The 17,895-nt window shown below is 46.5% G+C and overlaps 1 protein-coding gene across 7 annotated transcripts in view; it reads left to right on the top strand.

The window, feature by feature from the left end:
* The window catches only part of PLEKHA4 (pleckstrin homology domain containing A4), a 49,698-nt gene that overhangs the window by 9,725 nt on the left and 22,078 nt on the right, over positions 1-17,895 (top strand). For 4 of the 7 annotated variants that reach the window (XM_083471784.1, XM_083471789.1, XM_083471783.1 and 1 more), the window contains one exon: positions 15,475-15,583. In XM_083471784.1, the coding sequence (XP_083327910.1) occupies positions 15,475-15,583 (109 nt within the window). Of the gene's footprint in view, positions 1-2,954; positions 3,624-12,321; positions 12,495-15,474; positions 15,584-17,895 lie in introns of those variants that run through there. The other 3 variants (XM_083471786.1, XM_083471788.1, XM_083471785.1) reach the window with 3 other exon arrangements.

Genomic DNA, 17,895 nt, shown 5'->3' with positions numbered 1-17,895 from the left:
GTTTTTTAATTCCCTAAGAGCAGTGCTAATTTTTCTAGAAAAAGAGGTGCAGGGACTTGCCATGAATACCTCTCTTGCTCTCTTATTATGGATATGGTGCCCACCTGAGAAGGGGCAGAACTGAGTTCCAGCTGGAAAAGAAAAGCCCTGCCCAATATATTATCAATGATCCACAGCCCATTTTGGACAACAGTATTAGCTGGAAGGCCTGTGCTTTCTTTCTCACAGCCCCCTGGCATTTAGGACCAAATCTGAACAATAACTGAAACAACCTAAGATAGAAACAGAGGGATCAGACCTTGCAACAAATCCAGGTGTCAACCAGTCAGGCGGATGAGAATTACAGGACCTAATAACATCTGGGTCACTTTCAACCCAGTGGTATTGCTATCACCTGCCAGCAATGTAAGAACCCAATTGTGAGGGGTGGGGTGGGGAATTGCACCTGATTAAGATCTGTTGTAATTTGATATTCCCTGTCCTGTTTTGGTTTCTCTTTCCGTTTTCCCCACTTGTTTTCATTTGTGGACAAAATATTTCTGGAGTATGCCATGTGCAAGAAGAAGAGGTAACCAGAACCACTAGATTTTTGGAAAGGGAGGGGGTTTATAGGCTAAGAATCTGGGTGGGTTGTGTAAGATTACAGGAAGAGTGTAGTTACAGGGTAGCTTGAGTCCCAGGTCTTTTCTGTCAGGTCCTAGATCTCTCTCTCTCTCTCTCTCTCTCGTGTGTGTGAGTGTAACCAGAGGTCTATATACATGTAAATCAGCATATACGAATTTGTATTATGGGCTTGTGCCCTTTTAAGTACCTAGGAATGCTGTGCCTCATCCTGGATAAGACTGGAAATGTTCTTGGTGCCCGCCAGATGATTTGGATTACTACTCCCATCAGCTGGAATCCAAAACTCCTAGGTTGCATACATGCCATAGGTGACTTCCCCCAAAGAATCCTGGGAACTGTAGTTTATCCTCCACAGAGGTACAATTCCTGGCATCCTTAACAAACTACAGTTCCCGGCATTCTTTTGTGTGTTTTTTGGGAGGGGGGGCATGCACTTTTAAAAGTATGGTGTGTATACAGCCCTAGACTATTCTAGGAGTTTAAAACGGGTGGAATGGCTGAGGGAGTTGGGTATGTTTAGCTTCGTAAAGAGGAGACAGAGGAGATGCAATAGCCATTTTCATTTATCTAAAGGGCCACTACATAGAGAGTGGAGCAACCTTGTTTTCTCTTGCTTCAGAGGGCAGGGCCCGAAACAATGGCTTCAGTTTAGAAGAAAGGAGATTGTGACTAAACATCAGGCTCTACAATTCTATAAATCTATGACTAAGAGCTAGCAGGTCAGAGGTGAAACTTGATGGGACTCGTGCAATAAGGCTGCAATAAGCTTGCCTTATTCTGGAGTTTCTCAAAACTCCAAGCAGCTTTCTAGCAAGCAGTGTTGATGTAGAAGCAAGTCTGTTTCGTACCTGCAGCTTCCGCCCCCTAGACACACCTGTACCATCTCCAGGAACTTAATAGGATTTAAATTACAGAGGCTGCTGCGGATAAGGATGGCTAAAAAAGGAGGCCTGATAGCTACATGAGCATTTAATGTACCGATTAACAACTGCTTGAAAGCAACGTTATAAATCAGGGAATCAAAGCACTGCAAAACTGCTTTTAAATGGGTCAAGCTCTGTAGTACTGGCATGAATCGTTCTGCCATAAAGCACTGCAGTTGCTGAAAAATGCAGTAGGAGGAGGACAACACACAAACCCTCCTGGCTCAACGAAACCTGAGAGGGAAGGCTGTGCAACACGCACATGTGCCTTGAAGCCTCTTAACATAGGAAGAGAAGAATGGGCCTGCTGGATCAGGCCAATGCCCCATCTCGCCCAGTATCCTGTCTGTCCTCATAGCTGTCAAACTTATGCATGTGGGAAGCTTGCAAACTGGACTTGAGCAGCAGCAGCAATTCTCCCCACCTGTGATTCCCAGGAAGTGGTGCTTAGAGGTATAGCACCTCTGACAGTGGAGGTAGAATGTAGCCACTGTGGTTGGTAGCCATTGATAGCCTTGTCCTCCGTGAATTTCATAGAACTGTAGAGTTGGAAGGGACCCTGAGGATCATCTAGTCCAACCCCCTGGAATGCAGGAATATGCAGCTGTCCCATACAGGGATCGAACCTGGAACCTTGGTGTTATCAGCACCACGCTCTAACCAACTGAGCTATCCAGGCTCCAATTTGTCTAAACCTCTTCTAAGCTATCCAAGTCGCTGGCTATCACTGCCTCTTGTGGGAGTGAGTTCCATAGTCTCATTACGCACTGCACAAAGTGCTTCTGTTCTGCTGCTGGTGAAATGGTGTGTTGCTGCTGAGCTCAGTGAGGTTAACGCACATCTGTGAGATGCGCCATTCAAGCATGCAAAAAAATAAGATTTTTTTCCAGCTAATTATGGAAACTGGTTTGTAGTTCTGGCCTTTACATACAAAATTCTGGCAGCTGGCCAAGAGGGTTTCCCCCCTTTTTTTTGTTTTGTTTTTTTAAGCTTGGAAGTTCTGTTACATCCTGGTCATATTTCAATTCTGTGAGCAGGACACCTGGGTTCTCTGCCAGGCAAAGAGGTGCGTGGAAATAATAAGAATAAATAGAGAAATTATGGGTGTTGTGTAGGACTGGGAATCAAGCCCCACAGTCTGTTTTTACAAACACACCCCATTTGATTAAAATATAGCATGGTATCCCTGCCAGACACATGGTTGCATTTATATTATTTTTTCAAATCAGGATAGGAAGCAGATTCTCTGCTGGAACAACGTCCTCTTTTGGGGGGAGAATCCCACCAGCAGGCGGCGCCAGAGGATGCACCTTCTCCTACACAAGGAGACATCCATATCACACACCAGTCAAAGAATGTCTTTCTTCTTTGACAACTTCCCAAATCCCTGTTTTTCTAAAGCTTTTGTGGCCACTCCTCTCTCTAAAGTTAAGGTCAGGAATTCGGACTCCTGTCTCCCCCTCTCATTACTCTCCTCGCCCCCCTCTCTCTTTCTCTCTCTGCATACCCTCCCCTCCTTCTCAAGCCAAGCCCCCAGGAAGGTGGAGTGGTGGGTCCCAGGATTGAAATTCAATCGCTCTGCTTTTATTCCTCCTCTCTCTTCCCCCCAGAGCTGCCAGGGAAAGGGAAAGGAGAGGGAGAGAAAACCGCGATTGGGAAGGTCGATAAGGAAGGGCTGCGAAAGGAGGACGGTGGAAAACCGACTTAGGTTGCTGTATTGATGAAAGAGCAAGAAATTGGGCTGGTGGAAGGAGCAGAGAGATAGAAAGAGAGATAAGAGGAGTGGAGGGTATAGTGGGGGGGGGAGAGAGAGATAAGGAAGGGGGTGGGTCATACTGGAGGCAGAAAAATAGAGGTGAATGTGTTCGAATGAAGAGGAGAGCAAAGCCGGGCATGCAGGGCTTTGATCCCAAGTTATGCTGAGCACCAGAGATCTGATTCTGTAGGGCATGAACCCAAGAAAGACTATAAAGTTTCCTGCCGCCAATGAGCCGATAAGGGACTGCCCTCCTCCTCTTCCTCTTCCTGAATCTGCTTAACCCGTAGGAGATACCTCTGGCCAACACCAGTAACCAGGTAAGACCATGGCGCCATGACATTGTTGCTTCTGTGCCTGATGGCCTTAGGGAGATGGGGGAGGCTTGTCCTCAGAAATCTGTTCCTCTGGATTCCCTACCCCCTCTGCCTTTTGAACATGGGTGGGTGGGAACCAAGGAATAATAATAATAATACTTTATTATTTATACCCTGCCCATCTGGCTGGGTTTCCCCAGCCACTCTGGGCGGCTTCCAACAGAACACTAAAACACAATAACATATTAAACGTTAAGAGCTTCCCTAAAGGAAGGGGCAGGTTTTGTGGGCAAGCAGTTAACTTCTAGTTGTGCCTCCTTCCTGCCTTGTTTGAGAAGAAGTACATCTTATTAGAGGACAGTCCCTGTCTTCAGATCAGTCTCCTGCCTCTGTGGGCCCAGGACCCAAGATTCCTGAAGGATAAGGCTATCAAGGGATGCTAGCCTTGATGGGAATGCTCTCCCTCCACTGTTGTGCCTCTGAATGCCAAGTGGGGAGAGTTGCTGGGCCTTGGGGGGCTTCCTACTGGGGCATCTGGTTGGCCAGTGTAGGAACAGGTTCTGTAGGGCTAGATGCAGAATCTCTGGACACCACAGTGTCCTCGGAGGATGCTCCTGAGGCATAGCAATGTTTCCGCTGCCTCTCTACATCAGTGGTCCCACGCTAGGTATCTTGGACCCTGCGGCTTTCCCTAGGCAATGCCCCTCTGGATCTAGGATTGCCAATGTCTCTCTGTGTGTGTTTTAAACTGGACTTCTTCCTGTGCTGTGCAGAAGGGAAGCAGGTGGATTCCTTCCCCACCCGCAGTCATGGAATAATGGAGAAAGCTTCTTCTTCTTTTGCTATGTCTGGCTGCTGTTTCAATAGCAGAGAAGCAAGGGTGGGGTGGGGAGTTGGCAACTTAGCCAGGTCTGCCGTGCTTCCTCACCACAGTGTCTCCTCTTTACCACTGGCCCTGAACGAGTTAAAACGCCTTTTAGCACAAGCTCTTTCTGACTGCTGGGTGTGTCGGGGTTATGCACGGACCCCTGTGACTGATGCAAAATATGTTTCCTCGCCCCCGCCACCAGCTGCCCCAGCGCCTTTTGTCTCAGCTGCTGCGTCCAAATGCCAGTGGATGAATAAATAACAAGAGCTAACGGCAGCTCGCCAGCTATTTCCACCCCACAGCCCTCTCTCTGCCCCCCCTGCCCCACCCAGCCCTCAGAGAAGATAGGCCCACTTTTAGCCGTGGTCAGGGACCTATATCCCTCGCACTGCCGGCTGCCCAACGAAGATGAGACCATGCCTTGGGTCGGGGGTGTGTGTGTGGCTCCTGGGCATATCAACAGGCGGATTGAACTCGCTGTTGGCTGGCCCAGCCTCTTGTCACTCCCAGGGTCTCGTCAGCCAGCTCATCCAGGGGCTTTGCATTTCCGTCAGCTGCACTGCTAAAGTCGCGCTGCAAGCTTTGGCCAATTAACCACTGGCAACTGGCAGACTGATGGTTAGATCCCTGATTCATCGGTGAGGCTGCTAGCACTTAAAAAGACTCGGAAAGGGCTGGCTCTGTGCAGGCCACAGATATGATCTGAACCAGGTTCAGTCCCCAGCACCTCCAAGTATAGCGCTGCCTGAAAACCTGGAGAGTCACTCAGTGTAGACAGTTCTGAGGTACTTGGACGAATGGCCTGAGTCAATATAGGGTACCTTCCTATGGTTGTATGCACTGTATAAATGCCAAAAGTTGGCATAACACATTATGAAGAAGACACATCGCCTGGATGTCCTTTCTTGGGCACTAGAACGTTTTGGGATAACCTGACCTTCAACGCTCCAGTTTTGATGAAGAATCTTTCCCCAATTATTCTGGTGCACAAACAAAATACAGTGGTACCTCGGGTTAAGTACTTAATTCGTTCCGGAGGTCCGTTCTTAACCTGAAACTGTTCTTAACCTGAGGTACCACTTTAGCTAATGGGGCCTCCCGCTGCTACCGCACGATTTCTGTTCTCATCCTGAAGCAAAGTTCTTAACCTGAGGTACTATTTCTGGGTTAGCGGAGTCTGTAACCTGAAGCGTATGTAACCCGAGGTACCACTGTACAGCTGCAACTGTACGTAATTTCACATTTACCTACCATAGATGGCAGGAGCCTGTCTTAAATCCTGTGTTTATATGGCGTCAGACACAGCTGCAGGGCGATAGAAATAATAACAGTAGGAAGAGCTGGTGCAGCATAGAGGCTAAAAGGCTGGGCTACAAATCAGGAAATCCGCCCGGTTTGAATCTGCCTCAAGCTCACTTGATCGGCCTCAGTTCTTCCCTTCTCCAGTATTGGGGGGGGGGTGTCATAACACAGACCTACTTTACACGGTTGTTGTAAAGATTGCAACTGGATACTCCATGTGCATTGAACTCTGAACAGTGCTATGCAAATGTTAAATGAGCTTATTACCCATAACGATACTTTAGTTCCTAAACTCCCCATCCCTACAGACCACCTGAAAATTGCTGAAGGTCTTGGCAGAGGATTTGACTGCCTCGTGGAGGAATTGTAACAGACTGTTCTAGATGCTCTGCGATTTATGTTGATTGAATCGGGATGAAACTTCCTAATTCTAGCCCTGCATTCACTTCACTGCTGATCCTCTCCCCTCCTTTCAAGTGCCTCTTCCGTACCTACCTGTCTCTGATCCATCCCACTCACACCTTCTGGGCAGAGGTTGGGTGGCCACCTGTCTTGGGTCCTTTTGTTGAGGTTCTTGCATTGCAGGGGGTTGGACTAGATGACCCTTGGGGTCCCTTACAACTCTCCGATTCTTTGATTCTATGGACTGCCGGGAGCAACTGCGCCTGCCATTTACAGACACTGCTCCTTCTGTTCTTCACTGCCCCATTGCAGAGTGGCTGAATGAAGCTCACAGACCATTAATGGCCAATGGAGCACAGTTGGGGAATCCCTACTTTAGAGAAGGTGCCATCTTCATTGTGGGTTTTGCAATACAGTGAGCCTGCAACTTACACAAGGGTTACATTCCGGGGATCGCCAGAATCATATATAGTGAAAACACGTTGGCTTCAATGGTGTGTGGGATTGCCAAAGTCTTTATTCCCAGATTCCTGCTCCCTTTCCTCCCCGCTTTTAAAAATTTTAACTTATTTTTTTCTACAAGCGTGTAAAGCTGAATGTGCACAAGTTAAATCCGCGTAAGTTGCAGTCATACTGTACATGAATATACACTTAAGTAAGTCATTCACTGAATAATAAGTCTGCATAACTCGTATTAATAAATCCTGATTGCCTTGGCCATTCCTGATCAACATATGGTCGTCTTCAATTTGCCTTCTTGGGAGTGTTTTTGGAAAGGTTCCTGCAGAGGAATCCATGTGGAAAACATTATAGAGCTGATCATTCTTGTGGGTTCTTGAGTAATGAGTCGGAGCCAGCAGGAATCTAGCAGGCCTTTGCTTAAAAATTCAAATGAATGACCTCTTCTGATATAATATTTTCCATGTGGCTTTAGGCATCAAAGCACTCCCACTATGGAAGGCATAACCTTAAAAACAACAACACCTAATTGGTAGTTTTATTTGCTGTGATTTCTTGAGTACTTTACCAACCAGATAAAAAAGATAAGCTTTGCAAGAGAGGAGTTGCAGGATCAAAGCTGCTTGCCAAAGTTCAACTCCTTTGTAGGTTAATCAACTGCCCAATCCTGCTCAGAGAGGCTTACCTCTTAGTTGAGTTGGACTTATTCCCGGGAGGATAAAGAGTGCCTAGAATTTCAGTCAAACAGTGCAATCCTATATGTGTTGACTTAGAACTAAGTTCCATTGAGATGAATGGGGCTTACTCCTAGGTAACTTGGGAATAAGATCTTATGTAATTCCATGTACAAAGAGTCAGTCACACTTTCTTGGCACTTGTATATGCAGCAGTTTACATGCCTGCAGTACAATCTCATGTTTCAACCAACATATGGGAATCATGTTACTAAAACAGAAGTTACTTCCATGTTGAGATCCGGTAATGGGAAACAGCCTATAGAACCAGAGCAGGCTGGTGGTGGAAGAATCTTGAAAGAATTTCAGTCTAACTTTGTGGCTTTGAAATATGGCAATAGAAAATACATTGAATATTTTTGCTCTTTATGTATCTTTAGGAATCTACCTTGAACAGTTTGCTTGCTTGCTTGCTACGTATTCACACCCCTCTTGAGAGATCTCATAATCAAATTCTGCCCAATGGCTCCTGAGATCAAAAAAGCAGGTTTTCTTCTGTGTTTGGATACAGTTGGGTGCCATTTTGCATCGTGATGGTGGATGGAACCCTTCAGAATTGCTCTGATTGTGACCACTGATTTCAAAACTGCACTAATTTGGGAGTTTCTTAGAATTCCTGAGAAATGCCTAGTACGAGGTGGCTAGTGCAATCGAAACAAGGAATCGGTGTTAGATAATCAAGGTGATAATTAAGAATGGAGGAAGGAATATTGAGTGAATCAAGAAAATGATTAGAATGAAAGGAGAGTAAAGTCAAGATAGAAGAAGAGATTAAATAAAATAATGAAATGTGTTTAAGCTAGTTGGAAAAATAAAGTAGCGTAACAAGAACGGCTGGAAGTCCAGTCACTTGGTGGTTGTCCGTGTGGGGTAAGTGTATAGGTATGTTGATATGTATAGTATAGGTTGGTATTATATAGAGTAATGTAGGTATGTTTTATGTTATGAAAATAAGGTAGTGTGTTGTGTATGTGTATTGTGTAAATGCAAATGTATGTGTTTTATATGTTAATAAAAAAGAAAGGAAAAAAAGAATGGAGGATGGAAAACTAAATCAGCAGAGGGACTTAACTTTTGGACTATCTAATAAGGGCAGAAGGGCTGTGGACCAGGGAGAGGGAGGACCACAGTTAGATGCCAAAAGTTACTGTAGTTGTACTTTGTTGGCGTATCGATACACCTGAAGTTTAGAGTTCAGTGACAGCTGGCTGACCCTAGCTCTTACTACAGTCTGAGAAATGTTTGTTTTAAATATTTCCAGGGTAGTTGACAAGTGATGTACAGTGGTACCTCGGGTTAAGTACTTTATTCGTTCTGGAGGTCTGTTCTTAACCTGAAACTGTTCTTAACCTGAAGCACCACTTTAACTAATGGGGCCTCCCGCTGCCGCTGCGTGATTTCTGTTCTCATCCTGAAGCAAAGTTCTTAACCTGAGGTACTATTTCTGGGTTAGCGGAGTCTGTAACCTGAAGCGTCTGTAGCCCAAGGTACCACTGTAGTTGGAAGGGACCCTAAGCATCATCTAGTAGTCCAACCCCCTGCGGTGCAGGAATACGCAGCTGTCCCATACAGGAACCGAACCTGCAACCTTGGCATTATTATCAGCACCACGCTCTAACCAACTGAGCTATCCAGGTGATGTAATAAAATCTAATGCAACCCCCTACCACTACAGTGGTACCCCGCAAGACGAACGCCTCGCAAGACGGAAAACCCGCTAGACGAAAGGGTTTTCCGTTTTGGAGGCGCTTCGCAAAACGAATTTCCCTATGGGCTTGCTTCGCAAGACGACAGCCCATAGGGAAATCTCAGGGACAGCGGGGAAGCGCAGCGCGTCTTCCCCACTGTCCTCGGACCTCCTCCCGCCGCCGGCTTCGGAACGAAGCCCCGATGCCGGCGGCGGAGGGGGAACGTCTCCCCCCGCCGCGCGGCATCGGGACGAAGCCCCGATGCCGGGCGGAGGAGGGGGAACGTCTCCCCCCGCCGCGCGGCATCGGGACGAAGCCCCGATGCCGGCGGCGGAGGGGGAACGTCTCCCCCCGCCGCGCGGCATCGGGACGAAGCCCCGATGCCGGGCGGAGGAGGGGGAACGTCTCCCCCCGCCGCGCGGCATCGGGACGAAGCCCCGATGCCGGGCGGAGGAGGGGGAACGTCTCCCCCCGCCGCGCGGCATCGGGACGAAGCCCCGATGCCGGGCGGCGGAGGGGGAACGTCTCCCCCCGCCGCGCGGCATCGGGACGAAGCCCCGATGCCGGGCGGCGGAGGGGGAACGTCTCCCCCCGCCGCGCGGCATCGGGACTAAGCCCCGATGCCGGGCGGCGGAGGGGGAACGTCTCCTCCCGCCGCGCGGCATCGGGACGAAGCTCCGATGCCGGGAGGGGGAGGGGGAAAGCCTTCTCCCGCCGCCCGGCATCGGATGGCTTTCCTGAAGACTTGGGGTGGGAGGAGGGTTTTCCTTCCCACCGCCAACATTCAGAATGCTGTTCTGAATGTTGGCGGTGGGGAGGAAAAACCCTCCTCCCACGCAAGCCCCGGGAACAGAGGGAAAGCGCTGCGCCCCTTCCCCTCTGTTCCCGTACCTGTGCTGAAGGCTTGCGGTGCGGAGAAAAGCCCTTCTCCGCACCGCCAGCCTGGCAAGCGGTTTCCCTAGGAAAGCATTAATTGATTTTCAATGCATTCCTATGGGAAACCGTGCTTCGCAAGACGAAAAACCCGCAAGAAGAAAAAACTTGCGGAACGAATTAATTTCGTCTTGCGAGGCACCACTGTACTATTTATTGTTTTGTGCCTTTCCTCCAAAGAGCTCGAAACATGGTTCTCCCTGCCCCGCCCCGTTTTATCCTCACAACAATCCTGTGAGGTAGGGGAGGCTGAGAAATAGGAGACTTGAAACAAGATAGAGAAGAAAGCTGCGTAAAGGGTTCCATAAAATGGAAAGTTTAAAAAGCCCAGGAAAATTTATTTTGGAAAATTCTTTTTTTTTTTTTTTAAAGGATATTTATTGAGATTTTCAAAATGTTACAAACAAGGAAAAAAAATAGAAGCAGAAGAGAGTACAAAGAATAAAAATAATTGACAAAATAGAAAAAAGAGGGGGGGGAACCTACCCCTTCCCACCATATAAGAAAAAGTTCCAAATGAGAAAAAGAAAAGACAGAAAAAAAGAAGAATGCAAAAATCACAAAACTTTAAAAACATTAAAAACAAATTCATTATTTTCAAATCCTTAACTGGAAAATTCTTCTTTGGTGCCCAAAGTAGGTGGGCTGCAGGAGTGCGCCCCCCGCCCCCGGTGAAAAGGAAAGCTTTCCTTTTGGGAATTATAGGGACAGGACTACCCAAACTCTACAGAAATTTATTCATGTATGTGACTACAGCGGCAAGAATGTTACCTGCCCAAAAATGGAAAGAAGAAGAAGTCCCAGCAAAAAAAGAATGGATACAAAAACTTATGGAATATGCAGAAATGGCAAAAAAATAAGAAATAAAGATAACAAACTTTTATAAAATAATGGAAATTGTTTATTGAATATTTACAAAGAAATTGTAAACAGGTAAGAACATTGGTAGGATTATAACCTGCAGTTTCAGAAGAGTATATATTTAAAGTAGATGAATGAGTAAATTAAGTTAAATTGGATATGCAGAAAATATTAAAAAATAAATTTAAGGAACTGCAGAAAGAGGAGGGAGGAAGTCAAGTTTTGAAGTGTTAAAATGATTATAAAATTATTGAAATGTATAAATAGAAAATCATAAATAAAATAAAAAAGGAGTGCCCCTGGTGGAGAAAATTCCAGCAGTAAGGGGCCACCACTGATAAGGCTGTGCCTCAGTATTAGGAGTTTCCAGGTCTGTCAGTTTATATGTTGTGGAGGCAGGGTGGCGTTGGGGGAAGAGATGATGGCTGATGATAATGTGTCCCCTTGCAAACTACCTCTGTGGTGTCCTTTTCTTCTCCTCACGGAACTGTGCACTCTCCAGAAGCAGATGGGGAAGAGTTAAACCTACCAGACAGCTGCAAAAACTCAGTCAGCCATGCAAATACTTCACTTCACCCTGACCTTTGGCCAAACTGTGAAGTACCACTGATGTGAGGGCATTTCAAGAGTTTCTGCTGGGGCCCTGCTCTCTCTCTCTCTCCCTGTGTGTGAGTGAAACTTGAGTTAGCATCCCTAACTAAGGAAAGGCACTGCTATGGGGAAGTTCTCTGTGCCAAAGTCGGGGGCGTAATGACATATTCAACCGTGAATGCCAAAACCTCCCTCCTTCATCCGCAAAAGGCTACCTAGTTTTAAGTGCTGCTTGTAATGACTATTTCTTTTTCTAATAGGATTGCTTCCCCACCCTTTGTTCTGGTTTTATTGCATTTGTTTTCGGATTGCACACTCATTTTTTGCATTAAAGTGATGTTCGTATTTTGTTGTGAGAACTGTTTTGGTTGAAGGGCAAAGCGCCAGCGTATAGAATGAAGCGGATCATTTTTTACAAGACCGATTCCTCCCGCCCCACCCAAAACGGCTTCCTTCTCTAGCCCCTCGCCTCCCCATCTTTTTGCTGATTTTTCCATCTTTCCGGATCGCTCCAGGCAAAGCCAGTGACGTGAGGATCCTTGAACCCAGTGTGGGAGGTTGGGGGGGCAGGGAGGAAAGGGACCATCGCAAACAGCTGGCACAATGTCTCCCCCACCCCACTGCTAAGGGTCAGGAAGGGGGGTCCTGGCAGCATCAATGCCCTATTCATTCGCCTGGCGTCACTGCAAGGGTGAGAGGTGGGAGGAATGGAATGCGAGGGCCAAAGTGTGCCAGGGAATACAAGAGGTGCCCCTTCGGATCACGAGGCGCAATTGTATTCCCAGCCAGTAGCATATGGGAAGGGAGGTTTTTTGCATCAATAGGCAACTTTGTATGGATTATATCCGGAATATACTGCCACAACCCCCTGCCACTGGTTGTGGCGTTACGCTGGTGCTTCTTCCAGTGGTCGTTGGTGGCAGGGAGGGTGTCTGTGGACACTTGACTGATGACCCATCATTGGAGCACAGCATCATAGCCTGTGTGGATACCCAGAGCTTCCTGAAATGCATCTTAAGTTGCGTCCACCTGCCAGGTAGGAGGAGAAGGAAGTGAAAAACTGGTCGGGTCAAGCTAAGGGTGTGGAGAACAGCAGTTGAGCTTTGGCAAACAGAAAAGATAGTTTTGGATTTCAGGATGCTAGACAGATTCCCCCCCCCCCTCTCTCTCTCCTCTTGCCTTTCCTCTAAGGAGTTCAGGGTAGTGCATCTGGCTCTCTCAAGGGCCAGCCCTATTGTTAGGCAGAGTCAGACCGTGGTGGTTTTTGCAGGGAAAGCCCTGTGGCAAAACAACAACAACAGTAAGTGCTTGAGCACAGACCTTTTAAGAACGGACCTGTTCCTAGACACACTGTGCGAAAGGAAGTCTGGATGAGCCCTAACACAGCTACCCCATCTGGAAGGTATCTGAGTTGTGTCTGTACTTATGGCTGCTGCAAATTAGGCTTGAAAGTCATGCCTGCTGCAGTTGGCAGAAGTTGGCCGGGGTGTGAATGTGCATTGCTGAGAGAGGCGCACGTCTAGTTGTCTAGGATTGGTTCGTCAGCCCAGGAACTCTTCTTGACCCCCTGGGGAAAGATTTGCCAGAAGCAATATAACGAGGCACATCTGCTTATTTTGTGCGAGACACCCCCAGCGCAGGGAACTGAGCTTCCCCTGGCAAAGAATGTGGATTTGCTTTTTCAAGCCCAGGGAATTTGCAGCCTAGAGGCTAACGTGCTTTCCATTGTTGCAGCGGTTCTCTGAACCTCTTCCTTTCTGTAAGCTGAGAACCAGTAAGATCCTGCCTATCCCTGCCCTGGAGAAATCTAATTATAGGCAGCCATCTATTCTTTTGAATTCACCAAAGTGGGGTATGCTAGGCTTCCTGCTATATCTTTCTGCTAGGAGTATTAGCTTTGGCTACAGACGTTAGTCAGGAGGAGCCACATAGCAGTGGAAGGGACATGATGCGTTCTGTATGGTTCAATCCCAGACATCTCCACTTAAAAGGATCCCTGAATGTTTTGGTAATGGTATGCACAGCAACTGAAAATGTGACTTGAAATGCAACAGGGAGGGAAGAACGACCTCGCTGTGTTTTCAGCTGCTAACATGTGCATAGCTTTAGTCTCAGAGCAGACCCATTGAAATTAATGGACATGACAAGCCCATGAATTGCAATGGGTGTACTCTGGCTTACTTAGTTGACTTAAATCCATAGTTGTAGGGGGGGCATAGATGGCTGGCTGAAATCCCACTTACCTAAAGCACTAGATATATATCCCCCAGCATGGTTAGAGTGTTGGGCTTTGACCTGGGAGACCAGGATTCGAATCCACACTCAGCCAAGAAGCTCACTGCGTGACCTTGGACCAGTCACTCACTCTCAGCCTAACCTTATTTTACAGGGTTGTTTTGAGGATGAAATGGGGAGGAGGAGAACCACCTTGAGTTCTTTGGAAGATAAAGGTGCTATATAAAAATGTAATAAATAATAATAGAAATAAATAATGGAATCAGTAACGCCAGTGGACAGGAGTGCCAGAAGGGTGTTTCCCGACAGTCACTGTTTCTGGGTGGGATTCAGTCACATACCGCCCAATTTAGGTTGCACAGTTGATCGGGAGGCCTTGTGCAACAGATTCACCTCCCTGAAAAACCTTGCTTTTTAATGACAAGGAAAGTGATAGGAAAAGGCCGTGAAAAGTGTGGGGGAACACTTGCTTTGATGCAACGGTCATCTTAACCTCCTTGCAAACAAATGAATGCCCACTGGATAGTCAACATCGTCTAATCTCCCTGCTAACAAGTCGGGATGAATGCTCAGCAAACCAGATGCCTAGAAAGACCACTAAGTTCTAAATGTCTACTGAAGAGGGACTCAGAAATCGCTTCCAGGGGTTAAAAGCCTCCGTTATTAAGAAATGCAGGCCTGAGTGTTTAACAACAAAGGGGTGATTTAACTGTAGAATTCTGCTGCCAAGAGAAGGGGTGGAATTTCCCATCTCACCGAGTTGACACTCTCTCGAATGAGATGCTTTTGCCAGACACAAGCAGGTGGGCTTGATCCAAAAATAACTAGAGGGAATTTGCTGGCAGGGGTTGAACTGGGGAGCAGGTTTAATGGTTTCAACACTCTATTCTGACTTTCAGTTCAAAAAAAAGAAACAATGAAAAAGAATCAATGAAGCCTGCAAAATTAACACTGTGTGTGTGTGTGTTACATATACTGGAATAAACGGAAAGATTTTAACAGGGGCTGATTGGTGTCTCCTGCTGCTTCTAAGAAAATTCAGTTCTGTGCCCAGGAAACTAAAATTCTAAGCTCAGCAACTTAAGTTAGGTGAAGCAAAAAAACATATGTTACTACACTTATTTTTCACAATGCTGCTTTATTCTATAGTTTATAAATGTATTTTGGGTTTTTGTTGTTGCCAAATCTGGAATGGGAGGGCATGAAAGGGATGGAGGTGGGAGAGAGAATGGAGAGAAAGAAAGGGATTTGAAACCATGTTTGTCAGATGGGAACAAATAATGAAAGAAAGAATGGATTTTGCATATCTTGTCAGGAAACACTTTGTTGGAGGGTGGAAATATAGTCTCAAGAGGGAGATCATTTAAAAACATAATATGAGCTTTCTGGATCAACCTCCATGCAGGACCTACTGTGCTGGATATATCAATGTTCTGACTCAGCAGAACCCAGTTCCCTGTGTTCCTAAGCTGGTGGGATGTGACCCACAATTGTGTCAGGATCTCACCCAAGTTGCATCACACAGACAGTACAGTGACCATCTTCCTGTGGGAGGAGAAAGAGGTGGGGAAAGAAAGGATGCCATGAAGGATGGTTTGGTCGAGGTTGTCAAAAGTGGGTTCCATGAGGCTGAGGGGTTAAGCCCGGGGTCCCCGGAGAAGGTTAAAGACCTGGTGCCTTACATTCCCCCAAAGTGCTGGCCCCAAGCTGTGGGATTCTGGTACTGTGAACATCACATGAAGCATTCTTGCAACAAGCCAGCGTTCTCTTTTCTTTTCCAGATCAGCATTGGGTCAGCTGAGGACCATGTCGGAAGGGGACCGGCCTACAAGTGGCCTGAGCCAAGCCAGCAGCACAGTCACCATCTCTTCCGTCTCCATGGGAACGAAGGTGAGGAATTGGAAGTGGTCCATGCCCTCTGGACAGGTGCTGCTGGGTCGATAGATAGGCTTCCAGAGATCTTGCTCGCCTTGTCTTCCTGAGCTAATGGGCTTTGCAGCTTCATTTGCAAGGAACACCTGAATAGTGTTTACCTCAGGAGTTGGCAGCTTGTGCTTTAAAATAAACAAATAACCAAAGCTCTTTTTCGGGAAAAGGAGAATTCTACAATAACCATGCGAACAAGTCCACAACATTTATGAGGCCTCAAAACATTCACACTGGCAGATGTATCCCTGCATACCTATGTGAGGGCTTATCCATATTTCCCACTGCTTTCTCCCAGGGAAAACTGCTCTTTAGTGCCCAATCAGAGCAAACGGGGCAGTCTGGGACAAGTGTGGATGAGCCCTCAGTCATTTGTGGCACATTTGTGACCTGAAAGGAAGGGAGGAGGGGATAATCGTTTTTTCTCTCGGTTTACAAAGGCTTTCTTTCTTTCTTTCTTTCTTTCTTTCTTTCTTTCTTTCTTTCTTTCTTTCTTTCCTTCCTCTGCCTTCACCCTAAGGTCCCAGGACAGGTTACAACAATTAAAACATAATGTTTAAAACAGTTTAAAACAACTTACTATCGCAGAAATAAGGCGAGTCCTAAAAATCCCTGATGTCAAACGCCAGGGTAAAGAGGTACAAACCTTTGTACGGTGAAGTTGCCAGACAGTGCCGGATTTACGTATAAGCTAAACAAGCTATGGCTTAGGGCTCCACTCTCTTGCCCCCCCCCCAAAAAATATACTTCTTCTTAATTGTATTTCACTATCAATATACTTCTTCTTAACTGTATTTCAGTTCAACAGTTACTTTAGAGAGCCAGTGTGGTGTAGGGGTTAAGAGCGGTAGTCACGTAATCTGGGGAACCGGGTTCGCGTCTCCGCTCCTCCACATGCAGCTGCTGGGTGACCTTGGGCCAGTCACACTTCTTGGAAGTCTCTCAGCCCCCCTCACCTCACAGAGTGTTTGTTGTGGGGGAGGAAGGGAAAGGAGATTGTTAGCCGCTTTGAGACTCCTTAAAGGGAGTGAAAGGCAGGATATCAAATCCAAACTCTTCTTCTTCTTCTTCTTCTTCTTCTTCTTCTTCTTCTTCTTCTTCTTCTTGATAAAATACATATTTTGTTATGTGCAGATGGCTTTAGATACCTATTAGGTCCATAAATAACCATATAGCATATATTCAACACAAAAAACAGCGGCAGTTTGTTCTTGACAAAGGACAGCTGGACATACAAAGGGCCCCATTACCTTCAGCAGCTTCATCACACCTAAATTCGGCCCTGATGCCAGACACACTGTGGGGCAGAAGTTCCACAATTTAGGGGTTGCCATAGAGAATCCCCTCTCCTGGGCTATTTCCCCCAGCTTCTGAGAGTGATGGAGCAACCCATGAACTTTACTAAAACCATAAATAAATATATGGTTTGGGTTGAAAAGACTTGCTTGGGAGATGGTAATTAAATTAATTTGAATGAGTTGTGAACAGCAGCTCCGATGTCCAGTGCTTATACCATGGGAAGCAGCTCATTTCACCAACATCAGAATGGTTTCATAGGGATTTCCATTATTACAGTGATAACGTATTGCACCTGAGTATTTGAGGAACATGAGGCATTTTTATTTACCGTAACTTAATTATATCAGAAGCCACTGTACATTCAAAGAATCCCCAAATGCTGTACAGAGAGAGAATTATAGAACAATACAGATCCCAGAACTGTAAAAAAACACCCAAAACCAACAAGGATTAAAAACTGCAGGAATAAGGCAGACCAATCTTGGAAGGCTTGGAAGACAAGAAAAGTTTTCAACCAATGTCAAAAACAATGTTGGAGCTTGCTTCACTCCTAAGGGGAAGCGAATTCCTGAAGTCTGGTGCCACAGTGTTGAAAGCGCAGGCTCAAGTCTCAGCACGCCTTGCCACAGGGGTGTTGGGCATCAGCAGCAGATCTAAGTGATTGGAATAGGATGTGTGTGTGGAGAGAGACAGAGCTTCTCAGACGCCCCAATCCAGAATCATATGAGGCTTCTAAATACCAGATTCAAATACTTGAATCTAGCTTGGTAGCCAATTGGCTACTGGCATGTGACATAAGCATATGTAGAAAGAGGCAATGTTTACCTTGCTTGTAAACAATAGATCTTGAGATTGTCTGAGGCCATATGCACTCTAGCGATGTATTGGGAATATTCTCTTGGTCTGTTTATGTGTAAAATATTTTATGTAACAGGGACACGGGGGGGGGGCGCTGTGGTCTAAACCTCTGAGCCTAG

Source organism: Podarcis liolepis (assembly GCF_965112155.1).
Source record: "Podarcis liolepis genome assembly, chromosome: 13".
NCBI classification, from domain to species: Eukaryota; Metazoa; Chordata; class Lepidosauria; order Squamata; family Lacertidae; genus Podarcis; species Podarcis liolepis.
This window is presented reverse-complemented; position numbering and strand designations above follow the sequence as displayed.